The 17,707-nt window shown below is 40.2% G+C and overlaps 1 protein-coding gene across 1 annotated transcript in view; it reads left to right on the top strand.

Annotated features, from left to right (window-relative positions):
- Window positions 1-17,707, top strand: part of LOC114049841 (histone-lysine N-methyltransferase SMYD3-like) — a 1,050,735-nt gene that overhangs the window by 809,615 nt on the left and 223,413 nt on the right. Inside the window, exon 8 of the mRNA XM_027871267.1 lies at window positions 1,251-1,361. Within this exon, the coding sequence (XP_027727068.1) occupies window positions 1,251-1,361 (111 nt within the window). The remainder of the gene's footprint in view (window positions 1-1,250; window positions 1,362-17,707) is intronic.

Raw genomic sequence — 17,707 nt, 5'->3', positions numbered from 1 at the left:
TGCTAAGTACTGGGAATACAAAAAAAGACAAAAGATGGTTGCTGCCCTTAAGGAACTTACAATCTAATGGGAGAGACAACATAAAAACAAACGTATACAAAACAAGCTAATATATAGGATAAGTAGGAGATAAAAAAACCGAGGGAAGGCCCTGCAATGAAGAGGGATTAGGGAAGACTTCCTGTAGAAAGTGGAATTTTAGTTGGGACTTAAAGGAAGGGGGGGGCTGTGTCAGTAGTCAAGAGTGGATTAAGGAGAGAGTTCCAGGCATAGGAACCACCCAGAGAAAATCCCGGGAGCTGGATATATTCCAAGAACAGGAATATATACAAGGTATATTTGTGTGTATGTATCTATTTTGACACCTCTGGACTGGATGGCCCCTGAAGGTTCTTCTGGGTCTAAATCTGTGAGCTTTAGCCTAAAAACAAGCAGATACGGATTTAAAAAACACAACACTCAATAAAACTTCCAATAATAACAATAATAATAATAATGATGATAATAACATTCTTCTGCTATATGTTTATATACACATATATACATTTGCATGCACACATACCCATATATGTACATTTGCACACATATACACACATACATGAACATGCACATCTGCATAAGTATGTAATATACAGGTGCACATATACAAGTATACATGGACGTATGTATCATATAATGTAGTGTACTATACACATATGTGTACCTGCATATATACAAACATGCACATATACATACGTACACCCAGTGCAGAGTCCTGGGAATAGCAAATAGATTAATTTGGCTAGAGCATGGAGTGCTTGAGGGGATTAATATGAAAAGAGCTTGGAAAAGTAGGCTGGAGCCAGACTGTGAAAGGCTTTTTAAGTGCCAAGTTAGAGGGGTTTTATTTTATCCTAGAGACAATAAGGCACTTGTGAAATTTCTTGGGCCAGAAAGTCAAATGGTCAGCCTTTTACTTTAGGAAGATAATTTGGGGAGCTGTGTGGATGATGGTCTGTAGAGGGGAGAGCCTCAAAGCCAGGAGCCTTATTAGGAAGATAGGTGGTCAGAACAAACTAAATGAGCCCATTTTCCCAACCCTCTTACCCCGTCTTTTCAAAGATCACCAGAAAAATCCCTTTCTCTTCACCCCCTTGTTCATAGATGCCCCAACTTCATGTTCCATGTGGCCAGTGGAACATGTTACTTAGCAGGCCATGCAGAATCCATCCTTCCCATCTCTTTTCTTTTTCCCTTTTGTTTCCACACAGCTTACCATCTGCTACCTTGATGTGCTGATGCCCAGTGCAGACAGGCAGAAGCAGCTGAAAGAACAGTACTGCTTTGATTGCGACTGTCCCCTATGCAGAACTCAGTCCAAGGTATGTTGTGTGGGGCAGTAATGGAACGCTTTGCTGGACACTTCCCAGATGGGACAGAGTTCAAGGCTTGGAGTTTGGAAACTCTGAGTTCAAATTCAACCTTTGTCTGATAATTACTCTCTGTGTGACCATGGGTGAGACATAACCTTGTAGAATTTTAGTTTCCTTATCTGTAAAATGGGGGTGATGATAATACCCGACAGGTTTATTGTGAAGGTTAAATGACATCATGGATGTAAAATGCTTTACAATTTTAAAGCACTATATAGATGTCAGTTTTGTTAGTGGATAAGAGCTTTGTACTAGAAAAGTCCAGGAACAAAGGACTCCTGACGAATAAGTCAGAAGTGAATAAAGAAAAGCGGTCTACTTCCTTGTATCCTTCCCTTTTCTTGAATTCATGTCACCCACCCAACAGGAAGGAACTATATCATCTTTTCTACCTAGCACAGCGCCTCATGCATCATAATTAGAATAAGCTGCAATGACATAATGCTTTAAACTTCAAAAAAGCCATTTCTTTGAAATGTGCCAATAAGATAGGTAATACAAGTATTATCCCCATTTTAAGGATGGGGAAATTGAAATGCAGAGACATTGTGATTTTTTTTTAAGTGTCAGAACCAATGGCCGGGGCTACTACACAATGCAGGCCCTATTACATATTTGGATTTTAATGACAGTAGTGAATAATACATGTCATGACCACAGACAGTGATGTTACTTTGAAAAGCAGCAAGTGTTTCCTCTTCTTTTGTTCCTTAAGATGCTGAACATAAAATTCATGCTTAGCAAATACTGATTAGTTGGTCATTTGCTTCGTTGGTCAGTGGATTTCAAGTGCAGCTTAAATGGTTTTCTCCTCATGATGAAATTAGTTTATGTTCCAAAACCTTGTCTGATTTCTGCTTTAAAATATTTTCCTCTGGAAGAGACTCCAAACCTTTGAGACACCAGTTGTGAAAGCTTCTGGTTGCCGTGAGCCTGCTCAGCCAGGAAGAGTTTGAGGAAAGGGGATCTCTCTCTCTCTCTCTCTCTCTCTCTCTCTCTCTCTCTCTCTCTCTCTCTCTCTCTCTCTCTCCCTCCCCCTCTCTCCCTCCCTCTCTCTCCATCTCTCTCCCTCCCTCTTCCTCCTCTCTCTCTCTTTCTCTCTCTCTCCTTCCCTCCCTCCCTCTCTCCTTCTTCCCCCCATCTCCCTCTCTCCCTCTCCCCCCTCCTCTCTCCTCCTCCTCCTCCCTTTTCTTCTTCTTCTTTTCTTCTCTCTCTCTCTGTCTCTCTCTCCTCCTCCTCCTCCCTCCTCCCTTTCTCCTATTTCTCTCCTCCTCCTCCTTCTTTTTCTTCTTCTTTCTCTCTCTCTGTGTCCCTCTTTCCCTCTCTCTCTTTCTCCCTCCCTCTCTCTCCTCCCTTCTTCTTCTTCCTCTCCCTTCCTCCTTCTCTGTCTTTCCTCAATCTTCCTCTCTTCCTTCTCTCCTCCCCTTCTTTCTCACTCCCCTCTCTGTCTGCCTCCCCCCAATTCTCTCTTTCTTCCTCAATTTGTGCTTATCTCAGTTTTACTTCCAGACAGACCAGGCCTACTGGCAGCCAACTACCACAGGCCATGTCTATGGCTAAGGAAATAGCAATGGCATAGTTCAATCTGCAAACCTAACCACAGAGAGTCATAGAAAGTGTCACCACCCCATTATTCCTTCTTGGCCTCTGTGCACCCTGCCTTGGCCATGAAGAGGAGAACCTCTTCACTAACACGAGCCTAGTTTGAATGCATTGAGAGCAATTCAGAAGACATTACGTTGTGTGGATTATCAGAGCAACTGTCTGCCTTGCATTGAGATGAAATTGAAAGGAAAATATTCTTTAAACAGTGGAACCAGCTTTCATTCTCAATAGCTTCATGCCGTGGGGTCAGTTACGGTCAGCAGCTGCCTCGTCCAGTCAATTTATCGTCCCCTTTCCATTTCACTACCTTTGCTCCTGGGGTGAGTAGTATAGGCAGGGACATCTGGCAATGGTTTTGATAAAAATAATACTTTACATATGGGAATGCTTTTAAACTTTCAAAGGTGTGTTCATGTCTGTCATCTCATCTGAGGAACTGGATGGGTGGGTGGTACGTATATTTGTATTGAGTGTTGTTCGAGACTGTGTCTCTTATCAGGAAGGACCGTGTTCTGTCTCGGGACAGTAGGAAGAGCCCCACGTTTGGAGTTGGAGATCTCTCATTTGAATGCTGGCCCTATCACTGTTCTCTCTATGTGGTCATTAAATTTTCTAGGTCTCAGCTCTTCACCTGTAAAATGAGGGGGTTGATTGTCCTGTAATACCTTCCAGGTCTATGTCTATTGGGCAGCTAGGTGGTTCAGTGGGTAGATCACTGCCCCTAGTGTCAGAAGGACCTGAGTTCAAACAGACATTTACTAGCTGTGTAACCCTGGGCAAGTCTTTTAACTCTGTTTGCCTCAGTTTCCTCATCTCTCAAATGAGCTGGAGAAAGAAATGGCAAACCACTCCAGTATCATTGTCAAGAAAATCCCAAATGAGTTCACTGAGAGTCAGACACAACTGAAACCACCCAACAACAACCATGTCTATTATTCTTTATAAACTGATAATTAGGTAATTTATGGGATTGAAATGACCATTTTAAGAATTAAGTTTTATTTCGGCCTTTTGTTTTTATATCAGTGTCCTTCCCTCTTCCTCTTCCCCATGAACCCTCCCTTGTACCAATAAATAAATTAAAGGTTAAGCAAAATCAGCAAACACAGTGACTTCATCTAATAATATCAACTAGCATTTATTAAGCACTTACTATATGCCAATAGCATTCTGTTGTCCATTGACCCTGCTCCCCATCCCCTTTCCCTCTCTTCCAAAGAAAGGAAGGTGCCTCCTCATCTCTCTTGGATCCAGGAATGATTATTACATTTATTCACCGTTAAGCTTCATTTTAGGATTCTTTTCATCTACATTATTATAATCATTGTATACATCCTTTTCCTGCCTGCTTATTTCACTCTAGATCAGGTCATATAAGTCATCTCAAGTTCCTCTGGATTCTACACGCTTGTCATTTCATGTGGCAAAAGGCTATTCCATGACATTCGTGTGCCACAGTTTATTCAGCTGGTCCTCAGTTGAAGGGCCTCCACTTTAGTTCTAATTTTTTGTGGTCATAATAAATACTGCTATGGGTATTGTAGTATAAATGGGACCTTTCTGCTTTTGACCTCCTTGGAAGAGTGCATGTCCAGTAGTGGGGTATGAGAGTCAAAGGCTGTGAACAATTCGTCATTTTTCTTACATGATTTGAAGTAGTCCTTGTTGACAAAGGCCACTGGACTAATGATCGGGAGATCTGGGTTGTAGTATTAATTCTGGTAATACTAATTCTGCTCACTAGCACTGTGAGCAAATTATATAACCTTTTAGTACTTTTTCCCTCATCCATAAAGTAGAGATAAAAATATCTGCCCTCCCCACGTCACTGTGCTTTTGTGAGGATCAAATAAGCTTATAGATATGAAAGTATTTAGGGAAATGTAAAGGGCTAAATAAAATTCAAGATGTCAAGATATTATCATTATTAAGCATAATAATAATGATAATGATAATAGGATTGTTGGCAGAAATAAACTTTCTTGCTTGTGGTAGGACTCATAGGGTTTAAAACTGTAAGGAATCTTAGAGATTATCTATTCCTTTCTCATTTTACAGATGAGGAAACTGAGGCTCATAAGGGTTAAATAGGATATACAGGAAATAAGTAGCAGAGCCAGGATTGAAACCCAGTTCTGTTGCCAAGCCCAGTGCTATTTCTAATATACCATATAGTTTTCTTTATTAATACAAACACACTGTGGCCATCGAGATCTACTTTGAAATTTTTCATTTATTTTTGTTCATCAAATTGCAAATTACAAGGATGACTGTTCAGCATTAGTTCTTGGGACATGTTCTTAAGTGTCCTCCTTCCCTTCCCACCTCATCTAGCCCCTAATTAGTCCCCAAATTGGTCTCTGTTAATGACAGCAAACCGGTGAGCAGAGCAGTTCATTTTGCAGGATTTTATGCTATGCCTTTCTTTTGTTTCTTTCTTAAAATAAAATCCAGCATGCTCAGAAATGTGATTTTTTTTTTGTGGGATGCTTTGCTTGCCTTATTAGCAAATCCCTAGTTTCTTTTCTCATTCTGAAAGTAAAGAAAGAAGCTGCAAAGTCCCCGGGTTCTGTGAGACTGGTCCTGGAAAGGTAAAGAGATTATATATTCATTCATTCATTCAACAAATGCTTATTTACTACTGTGTTCAAGGCACTGTGCTGGGCATACAAAGTCAAAAATAAGAGCTTACATTCTGTTAGGCAGCTGGGTGTTGCAGAGTATGGGTCTTGGAGCTAAGAAGACTTGTGTTCAAATCCAGCCTCAGTTTCTTTCTAGCTGTGTGACCCTTGGTAAGTAAGTCCCTTAATTTAACTCAGCCTCAGATTCCTTCACAGTAAAGTGGGGTATAATAGGTATAATAGCACCTACCTCACAAGCTTGTTGTGAGAATCAAATGAGATAACATGTGTAAAGTGCTTAATGCTAGCAATGACAATAGTGATGATAATGATGGAAAAACAACTCTACAAGAATAAATAAATATAAGATGTCACATGGTGGAAAGAGCACAGGCTTTGGAGTCAGAGGATCTTGGTTCAAATCCTGACTATATCAGGATACAGTTGTGTCCTAAGGCATATTACTTAATCACTGTGTGCCTCAGTTTCCCCATTTTTAAAGCAAAAGGATTGGAATCAACCACCTCTAAGATTCCTTCTGGCTTCAAATATATGGTCCAATGATCCTAGGACTAGTTGTCCTCTAGCTAAGAATCCTTCTGGCTCTCTGTCTGTAGATCCAATGAAATACATGTAATTTCAGAGGTGGGGAGAAGGTACTAATGATGGGAAGGGTCAGGGATAGGCCTCATGTAAGAGGTGGACTTGAAACCCTTGAAAGAAGCTAGGAATTTTTTTGAGGCTGAGTTGAGGAGGGAGGGCATTTCAGGCACGGGCGAGACAACCTGTACAAAAGTTTGGAGATGATACATGAAAGGTCACGTTTGAGGGAGAGCAAACAGGCCATTGTGTCTGGAATCAAAGCCCATCGTGATTTCTGATGTCAACAAGGAGAGAGATGAGCGCTCCACTGTGCAGATAAACGAGTGTTGTCCCAACCCAGGAATCTGACCTTATTCCAGGTGACATTTCTGTCAGGCCAGTGAAGGTGACAGTCTGTCCAGAGCTTATTCAAAAGAGGTCAGTGGAACGTATAAAAGACAAAGGAAAAAGTTGAACCACTCTCTGAGGTTTTCATAATAGTGCTGTTTTCCCTCTCAATTGCTGGCTTTTGCATATTAGCATACGTGCCAGAAATTGTTGAGGTTCCCTGGGGACTCTGTGCAGTTTCCATGCTAGCAAATAGCTCTTGGCAGTTTTATGGAACTCAGCACACGGGACCCTCAAAGATTTATCACCTATCAGGGGACTGCAGATGCTGAAAATACTCAATAGGTTCTTGAATGAATGCAGGAATGGTTGGGATTATGTTGTTTGCAGGGCTGGGCTTTTTTTTTTCCACCTTTGATTAGGATTGTGAGGTAAGGTGGAGTATGAAATTGTTTATATTCTTGAGCTAAAAGTTGAGTTACTTTGGTACATAGGTGAGGCCTTGGGACATGGTAAAAAGGTCACAGTAGACCTTGATGACTGCTATTAGTACTAATAAGGACAATGGCTTCTCTTGCAACAATCCTGTGACATGGGTAGTCAGGTATCATCACTTCTCCTTTGTTCATGAGGAACTTGTAACTCAGGGAGATTGACTTGCCCAAGTTCATGCAGCCAATTTGGGCCAAAGGACTGGCATGAAACATACAGAAGAAAGTTGTGCCAGAGGCAGTACCACTTTAAAAGCAAGGACGTTTTTCAGGATGTCTCAAAAAGAGGAAGATTTTTTTTTTTTAAAGAGGAAAGAGATCACTAGTAATGACTAAAAAGAACATGGCAACAAATGACCCGTATGGCTATTTTCTCACCTAGTAGAAGATGGTCTCTATGGGAATGATCCACAGATATGTCTATGGTTCTGTGCTGCTAAATGTGATTTTCAGTGACTTGGATGAAAGAATATATAACATGATTAGCAAGTTTGCAGATGACATGATGCTGAGAGGGATAGACAGGGGTGCGCTGATAAATGTTTAACCACCATCTCTAACACAGGATGGGGGAGAGATGGACATAATATTCACAACATACTCTTTAATCTTCATTATTAGCATTTTTAACTTTAACATTTCATTATTAATAAAGTTTAATCTTCATTATAAACATTTTTCACTATTTTCTTAATAATAATGATAGTCAAAATTCATATAGTGCCTATGTACTACTCGATGTGCTAAGTACTTTATAAAAAAATTATCTTGAATAAAATAGAGAAAGAGATCAATTAAAAAAGCTAGAAAAAGAACAAATGAAAAAATTATCTCAGTTGATCTTCAGAATAACCCTGGGAGGTAGATGCTATTATCCTCATTTTACAGATGAGGAAACTGAGACAGAGAGAGGGTGAGTGACTTGCCCAAGGTTAAAAAGCTAGGGTCTGAGGCTAGATTTGAACTTAGCTCTTCCTGACTTTGAACCTAGCTCTATCCACTGTGCCACCTGTCTGCCCCTAGATTTTTTTAAGTCTAGACCATCAACAAAACAGTAAATCAAGTCCTGATTTGTAGTATTTGCAGATTTCTGAGATGTGAATGCTCACGATGAAAATTTAGCAATCAGTTCTCAAGAGCTGGTACTAACCAGATCCAGCATACCACAGGGGATAGGTAACATGATGAGTGACGGATACAGGTACCCCAAATAGCATGACAGGGTAGAATGATAGGCTAACTCAAATGAGGTGAAACTTATTAAGGGATAAATTTAAAATCTTCTTCTTCTGCTTCAATCTATGGAATTGTTGTTCATCCTTGAAATCCATTAGACTGTGAGCTCCTTGAAGGCAGGAACTATCTTTTACCTTTCTTTGTATCCCTGGCACTTAACACAGTGCCTGGCACATAGTAGCACACGTTTAATAAATGTATATTGACTGACTGATTGACAAGGATAGAAAAAATGTAGCTAGAAAGCATTTCTTGTGAAAAAGATCTGTAGGTTTGTAGTGGAACACAATCTCAGTATGAGCAGTCACGTGATGTGGCATCCAGAAAAGCTAACCCAATCTTAGTCTGATTTGAAGGAGGGGAAGGAGGTAGGAAATAACACATTTATTAAGCACCTATTACATGCCGGGGACTGTGCTAAGTGCTTTACAAATATTGTCTCATTTGATCTTCTCAACAACCCTAGGAGGTAAGTGCTATTATTTCCATTTTAAATTGAGGAAACTGAGGCAAACAAGTTAAATGACTTGCTCACAGTCATCGCTCATAAATATCTGAGGCCAGATTCCTGACCCCACAATCAGCATTCTTCACACTCTGCTGATTCGACATATATAACAGGAGGGACGTGATAATCTCACTTTTATTCTGCTCTGGTCCAACCTCAACATTTTTAAGTGACAAGGTGGAGATAATCCAGATGACCAGAGGCATCTAGATGTTGTAATGTTGAAAGTGTGGACTCAGAATTAGGAAGGCCTGAGTCCTAATATTGCCTCATAAATTTATTAGTTGTGTGACCCTGGGCAATTCATTTCATCCCTTTCGATCTCAGTTTGCTCATCTGTAAAATGGAGATGATAATAATAACACCTACCTCACAGGGTTATGGGGATAATCAAATGAGATAATATATATAAAACCCTTTGCAAAGTGATGTCAAACTCAGATAGAAACAAGGGCCCCTAAACCCTATGTAAAGATCCCTGTGGGCTGCATATTGACCTAGAAAACCACATGTGCTAATATATTTCTTTTTTTAAATTAATACATCAACACATTAAAATCAAATGGAAATCACTTGGGCATGTTGTGGATCCCATGGGGCCTATAGGTCAGGTGTCTGATGCCTCTGCTTTATATTATCATGTGCAGAGGAGAGTATCCAGTATCATGGGATTGTAGATTTGGAGGTGGAAGGTGGAAGTCCTCTAGTTCAGCTCCCTCAGTTTATAGATGAGCAAAGTCAGAAGTTAAATGTCTTTCCCAACCTGTAATTAATAATACTGTCTGGATTGGAATCCAAGCCCTCTGCCTCTGCTACATTGCTTCTTTGCATACATATCATGCTTTTAAAAGGTGAGTTATAAGATCCAGGGATGTTTTATCTCAAGAAGATGTGATGGGGCAGAGCTGTGCGGGAGCCAGCTCCACCCAGTTCTCCAGCTGATTGTTAAATTTTCGGTGAGAGCATTTGTACTTCAGAAATTGGCAAACTAGGGGGCAGCTAGGTGGTGCAGTGGATAGAGCCCCACCCTGGATTCAGGAGGACCTGAGTTCAAATCCTGCCTCAGACACGGAACACTTACTAGCTGTGTGACCCTGGCAAGTCACTTAACCCCATTGCCTAGGCAAAAAAAAAAAAGAAAGAAAGAAAGAAAAGAAAGAAAGAAATTGGCAAACTACAAATCAGGGCTTGAAATATTATTTTGATAGTCTCAACCAGGGGTGGGGAACCTGCAGCCTTAAGGCCACATGTAGCCCTCTAGGTCCTCAGGTGTGGCCCTTTGACAGAGTCCAAACTTCACAGAACAAATCCCCTTAATAAAAGGATTTGTTCTGTAAAACTTGGGCTCAGTCAAAAGGCCACACCTGAGGACCTAGAAGGCCACAAATGACCTAGAGGCTGCAAGTTCCCCACCCCTGGTCTAGACTATAAAAAAAAGCGAAAAAGAAAATTTTAATAATATAGATCAACTTTGAAAGTGTGTCCTGTATATATATTTTTTTGGGGGAGCCAGTTATTAAACATTTACCAGCTGCCCATGGATAGGGGAAACGTGATAGCTTTCTTCAAATAGTTTTAAGTTTTAATTAGAAAAGAGTTTGATTTGTCTTATTTAGTGTTAGTGAGGGCTGTATAAAAGCAGTGGGTGGAAATTGAAGAGATTTAGGCTTAATAAAATGAAAACTTTCCCAATGATTAATGCTGTGCAAAAGTGAAATGGGCTCAGGTCATCTAGGGTTGCTCTTTTCTAGTGTCCTTCCAGCAGAAGCAGGGGGACCATTTGTCAAAGATGTAGTGGGTGAGGGAGGGGGGGATTCCTATTTCAGAAAAGGGTTGGAAGACTTGAACTATTCTGTGATTTCATAAAGAAAGGGCGATGGGGTCAATGTCTTTACTGTCATCTGTTTACCATTCTTTGGAGGTGACAGGTTGTTTTTAAGGTTGGCATTGATGGCTCTGTAATCACATGGGGTGCCTTCTCATTTTTATCCTTTCGTCTAATTTGGTTTTGATTTTGACCTTTGCCCCAACTAGTTAGTGATCTGACTCCCCAGACACAGCTGATTCTTCATAAACAGCTGTGCCTGTAGCCGCCTTGCTTCTGAGGTAAAGTTCATTCAATTTCTTATAATGTTGTTTGCAGTGCCTTTATACCCAGGGCCTTCCAACTCTCTTGGATAAAGTGTTTATGGTGTGTTCTTCTGAGGTTTCTGTGGACCTTTTCCATTTCTTGACCCTGAACCATATTGTCAAGCATTTATGTAAGTAGTGAGGGATTAATCAGCAAATCCCTGATCAATTGGTTCCTCCTTGTCCAATTGATGAAATTATAGGAGGCAATTAATAGAGATATAAGAATGTGAACCTTTCAGACTTCGAGAAACCTTTTTGCTTATGAAAGTGTCAGGAAAGACTATTTCTGACTATTTGCGTTCCCTACATGGGTCCTTCTCTACTTGTGACCTCTGTGTGTGCCCATTCTCCCTGCTGATGCTGGGTGTATTTGCTCCTAATTTGAGGGTGGGGCTTGAACCCATATCTTTCTGGCTTGAAGGCCAGCAATCTACTGTATTCTATCTGTACAGCCCCTTTTACACATGTATACATATATCTTCACATGTGTACATATATACATAAATTTCAGGTTCTGCTTCAGACATACTAGCTGTGTGACTTGTCAAATCAGGTCACTTCTCAATTCCCCTGATGACTCTAATAATATAAATTATAGAAAAGGTACCAGTCTTCATTGGTAAAGGAAATTTACTTCTCCTGAACTGTAAGAGAACCTTGTTGGTTCCACTTATGGAATCAATTGTATAATATTGTATACATTCTCATTATTTGTATGTATAAATAACTTTTCAACTGGATTATAAATTCCATGAGGGCATGGACCCACTTGGATTCATCTTTGTATTGCCATCTGGTAGAGGTGCTTAGAGGACTTGCTTTAATGATTATATTTAAATGGTTTGTAGTTAGCGTATCCTTGTTTTTAAAGGTCTGTTTTCCTTCTTTTTTAAATATTGATGTCTTTTTACATCATCATAATTTCCAAATATATCTCTCCCCTGTCCCCTGACAAGCATATTATCCTTTCTAACAAATAGGGAAAAGAGAGAGATTTCCCTCAAAAAAGAAGCCAGTACTGCAAAAGTAGCCAGCACATTAAAAGATATTATGGTAAATTGAAGAGAGCTCTGAGTTTGGCATTACATGATTTGAGCCGTGCCTCTGTTGGCTTTCTTACCTATGTAACCTTGAGCAAATCATTTAACTTCTCTGGGCCTCAGTTTCCTCATCTGTAAAATGAGGGGGGTTAGAATAGATAGCATTTAAAATATCTTGAGCTCTAAATCTATGACTGGGATATTATAGTTGTCACGACTGAAATTTAACAAAAAGGTAAACCAAGGCACATTTCTCCAAGCAAGAGAACATTTATTAACAGTGATGTGTATAGCTGTTAATAGATGGGTAAATGGATTTCCTCCCTTTATGCCAAAGACCCAGAGCTAAAGGACAATTTCCACTTTATAGGTTTTGGGGAGTACAGAACAAAGAACAGAACAGGGCAGGTGACATCATAGAGTTGAAGGCAACATGATTGGTTACAGAGCTGAGGCACAGGGAACAATAGGATTGGTTGGAAGTTTGAGGGACTAGCAGTGACCCCCTCCTTCCCTATGGAGACTAAGAAGTGCTCATTGTTTGAATCCACCTCAAGATAGCGACCCAGACTTTTTGGACAGCAAACCAGACATCCTTGAAGGATAGCTTGGTGGTGTAAAGATACAAGACTAGACTCCCTTGTGTTCACATGTATCCCCAAGGGCAGCTAATTCCTTGAAGCAAGAATAGATCAATGATTAGCCAGAGATCTGGATTTTTAAACTTAACCCTTTACAGACCAGCTGAATTCCGAACCAAGTTCAGAGACAGAGAACCATGACTTAAGTAGTTACAAGACAAAACCATTTAATTATAAATAGAATCAATAAATGATACAAGATCAATTCAATCTTCTCATGGTCACCTAAGTTTCAGGGTTCTCCATATACAGTATCCATAAATATGCTACCCCACCTATGGGATGAAGTGAGGAAGATGCATTTTTTCATCTCTGGGCCCCATTTTCTTTTTTTTTTTTTTTTGTGGTGAAATTTATCTCTTGAATCTAAGCTATTAATTTTCTTAGCAGGTTTTTTTTTGGTGGGGGTGGATAATGAAAATGTAAAAGTCAACCCAGCCTCTATCAAAATTATCATAGATTAATAGGATCATAGGATCATGAGACAGAAGGGACCCCTTAAATCATCTAGTCCAACCCCCTCCCCATCATTTTGGGGAAACTGAGACCCATAAAGATTAAGTAACTTCAGGGAACTCACACAGGTAGTCAAGTCCTCTAACTTTAAATCCAGCAATACTTCTTCCATTTAGTAGAGTCCCAGCTAATGACATTTTCCTTAACTTTCTGTGTCTAAAACTTTTCTTGTAACCTGAAAAATCCATTTCCTAGGTTTCATCAACAAGGAATATTTATTAAGTGCCTCCATCTGCTGGAAGCAGTGTTTGCACCTGGTGTATGGTTTCAGGATTCGGGGACCTGGGGCCTGAGGTGTGATCATTAGTTGTTTGTGCATGTGTGTAGTTGACATTAATAAGCAAAGGCAGCTTTTTTTCTACAGCCCAGAAGAAAGAGGGCTTTGGAGGAGATTTGTTGGGATGACCTTTGGGCTATGGTTAGACTCTTATTAGCCAGGGAGGTTGTGTGGTTCAGATTAACAGAGATGATGTGGGTTCATTGTGGATGAAAAATTCCATAAATTCCAGGAAAGATGTATTCTGTTTACTTTATTGTATGTCAGGTTTTGAAGCAGAGATCTGCATATCCCTTTTGCGTCATTTTTTTTTCTCTTCATAATGTCTTTGCATTCTCCCCTCCCTTTTTATTCACACTCCCACAAACCTCATTTGGGCTCTCATTACTTCACTGCATTATTGCAATTGTTTTGTAATTGGGCTCCTGAACAACAGGACCACCCCACTGCAAATCCATCCTGTGCATTACCACTAAATGAATCTTCCGCAAACACTTTTTTGGTTGTTTCTTCTCTGCTCCGACATTTTTAATGATACCCTTGCTAAAATGATGAAGGGCAGTCTTCACAACCTGGAGTTCAAATCCCCCAGTTGCTGCCTCGCACTCAGGAGGTGGCCAAGGGTGAGTAGGTGGAGTCCTCCACAGCTGTGGCTCATTTGGAAGATGGGCGAGAAGAGCCCAATGCTATAGCCCAAGGCCCACTTGGCCACAAGTATACTCTACTTCCTGAGACTAAAGAATTTTCGGGAGCTCTGTGCTAGAGCTCAGACCTTTCCTGCCATGTTTCTTGCCCACAATCCATGTTTGCTGACCCTGAATTCTACCTCAACTCTTGCTTGTTCTCTGCCTTACCCTAATAGGCTTTTTTTGGGGAGTGTTGCTTTTTGTCTCTGGCCCATCTCTAACTTCTGTTCATTTACGACATAAAACTCAACTCAGTCTACCTTGCTGTTGACCTCTCTTTCTTGCCTTATCTTGGCTTCCTTGCTCCCCACCCCTTTCTGGTAACATAGGGAAAAGCTATGTGACTGTGGACAAATGATTTCACCTCTCTTGTCTTCAGCTGCCTCGTGTAAGATGAGAGAGTGGGGTTACAGCAGGGTTATCGACCTTTTTTGTATCCTGGCTCCCTTTGGCAATCTGGCAAAGCCTATGGACCCCCAATACATGTTTGTTTGTTTTTTTAAATAATTGAAGGAAATGCTAAATTTCTGTTAAAAGTTAGTGAAAATAAAAGTGTAATTTCCCTTCCCCACTGTTTTTAAGTTTTAAGAATCCCTGAAATCTCTCCACAGACTCCATCTGTGCACCAAAGATTAATCCCTAGACTAGATGGTCTGTAATAATCCTAAAACTCCTTGATGCCCCTGTGCCATGGAAAGAAAGGGAGGTTTGGACCTGAGTTTGAATTCTAACTATACTATTTTCTACCTGTGTGACCTTGGATAAGTCACATTCTCTGGAGGTCTCAGTTTCCTCATCCATAAAATAAAGGTGGTGGACTACATGGCCTAGAATGTTCCTTTCAGTCAGTTGATAAGCAAACCTAAGAAGGGAAAGGCCAGTGGTATTATTTGTCATTACCATACCATGTTTACCTTCTCTTTGGCAATTGCTCTAGGGATGGCATGTGGTAGAAAAATGCACCTTGATGTCCAGTGTTAGGGGAGTTATAAACAGAGAATTGTTGGCTACAGATGGAGTGGGGAGAGACTGGTTGACCTGTATCAGAGGACATAATTTTTTTTTTTTTGTATTCTATGGAGTAAATGGGCTATCTTTGATGTGCTGGTTTATCACCCTCTTGGCTGCCTCCAAAGTTACAACTCCTGTCCTTTCTGCTTGCTCTCAGGAAGTATTGTGTTTCTTTCATTACTATGTGTCCCTTCTTTTCCTCTTACCTTGGTCAGCATTTCCTATGATTGTGTAGAGTAGAAAACCTATCATGCTGCTTCTTATGGTAGGTTTCCTCTAATTTCTTGGCAATAACAAATCTTGGCTTCTAGGGATTGCACGGGGGAGGGAGGGGGAAGAAATGTGGTTTGGGTGGATAGGAGGGTCCCACTAATCAAGTATTCTATAGTAAGGCTGCCACGCTAGGACTTAATGCATTTGGAGGTCAAATGTTGGGGTATTGGTCCTGAAAAAGCAAGGAAAGTGAACCCATAAACATAGCAAAAATATCGCCACAGGTCAGGCTTCTGGGAATGTGGCTGGAGTTAAGAGCCTGGGTAGATTGGATAGGCAGAAAAATCTGATAGTCTGCCACGTCTGGAAATTATATTGCCTCATCCCTTTAGGGCAGGGGTTCTTTGCTTAGGGTTTGTGGGGATTTATGATAGATTGGAGGTCTGTAAACTTGGATGGCAAAAATATTACATTTTTTTTAACTAACCTTTGATTTCCTTCATAATCCTATGTTAACTTATTTATGCATTTAAAAACAGTATTCTGAGGGGTCTATAGACTTTAGCAGGCTGCCAAAGGGGATTTATGACACTAAAAACGATGAAGAACCCCATGGTCTAGTCTAGAGCAAACAATACCACTTCCCTTTCTCCCACCTCCAATTCCTGTTGGGCATCTAGGTGACTCAGTGGAGTACTGGAGTCAAGACAACCTGAATTTCAGTCTTGCTTCAGACACTAACTGTGTGACACTGGAAAAATCACTTAACTTCTCTTGAGCCTCAGTTTCCTCATTTGTAAAATGGGGATTTTGATAGCCTCTACCTCATAGGGTTGTTTGGGGGTAGCTGGTAGTACAGTCGATAGAGTACCAGGCCTGAAGTCAGGAAAACTCCTCTTCCCAAGTTCAAATCCGACTTCAAACATTAGTGACCCTAGACAAGTCACTTGACCCTGCTTGCCTCAGTTTCCTCATCTGTAAAATGAGCTGGAGAAGGAAATGGCAAACCCCTCCAGTATCTTCGCCAAGAAAACCCCAAATGGGGTCACAGAATCAAATATGACTGAAAAACAGCTGAACGTAGGGTTCTTGTGAGGATCAAATGAGGTGATATATGTAAAGCACTTTGCAAACTTTAAAATACTATTTAAGTGCCGGTTAGTATTGTTATTATTATTACTACTACTACTACTACTACCATGCTTAGAAATACTTCTTCAAAAAAAAAACTGTTGCTATTTAATTTTTATTGTATAAATAAAAATATTCATGGGTTCAGAAATCTAGTCCTTGAAGCTAAGGACAAATCATGGGAAAAACAGTGATCTGATTTTCTTGAAGGCTTCTAACACCCTGTGCCCACTGCCAGCTTTTAGACAGAACAGGGAGGAGTGTTTATCTTCCTCTGTCACAAAGCTCTCAGAGGAATGAAGGCCAAGTCATTTCATTTTGAAAGTTCGCCCATTCAGTAAACAATTGGGCAAATGGCTCTCTGGGGTGTATGGGAGGTTGGGGGAAACCAATATACCAGATAAGCGGATGTGTTTGTAATTTTACTAGGCTTCTTTCTCCAAATCCATTAGAATCACTAAGCCAATTGGGTCTGACCCTGTCTCTTGGGTCTTTCTAGGTTATTAGGAGCTATTCACATATATGGGGAAAAGAGCCTCTTAGGACCGTGACAAGGGGTTTAAATTCCTTGTATCACTAGCCCATCTAGGTAACAAAGATCTGAACTGTTTGTTGTGTATAGGAGACCACCCTCTATAGTAAGCTATATCTTGAGTTCATTAAAGTGCTTTGTGTTCTTTAATGATTTCATTTTTGAACTAGGCATTATCCTGAATAATTATCTTTTACCAATTCCTCTAATATCTTTCTGAAGTACAAATAATTGATCAAATCCTCTTCTATCTCCTCCTAATAATGTGTTAGCTCTATCTAAGTAAATTTACATATTCTGAATTGTGTACAGCAGTGCTAATTGGAATGCAACTAAGCCCTTCCAATACTCTTTATAATTTTAAAACCTTCTAAGGAAGGAGAATCCATAGGTTTTAGAATAATAATAGCAGTTGACCTTTAAATGGAGCTTTTAAGGTTTATATGCCTTACGTGCATTCTCTCATTTGCTTTTTACACCGGCCCTACAAGGCGGTTCACACAGTTATTTTGATCCCCATTTTTCAGTTGAAGAAACTGAGGCCCTGAGAAGTAACATGTGAACCAAGAGGGAGATAGTAAAGAACACCTGGCTATCCTTGATGAATTCAAGTCATTTATGAACTGCATCCTCAAGTACTGAAAGAACTCAGGGATATGATTTTTGAGCCACTATCAGTAATATTTGAAAGATCATAGAAAACAGGTTCCCCAAGATTGGAGAA

Source organism: Vombatus ursinus, unplaced genomic scaffold (assembly GCF_900497805.2).
Source record: "Vombatus ursinus unplaced genomic scaffold, bare-nosed wombat genome assembly UNPS02014798.1, whole genome shotgun sequence".
Taxonomy (NCBI): Eukaryota; Metazoa; Chordata; class Mammalia; order Diprotodontia; family Vombatidae; genus Vombatus; species Vombatus ursinus.
Note: the sequence above shows the minus strand (reverse complement) of the source record. Positions and strands in the feature narration are given on the sequence as shown.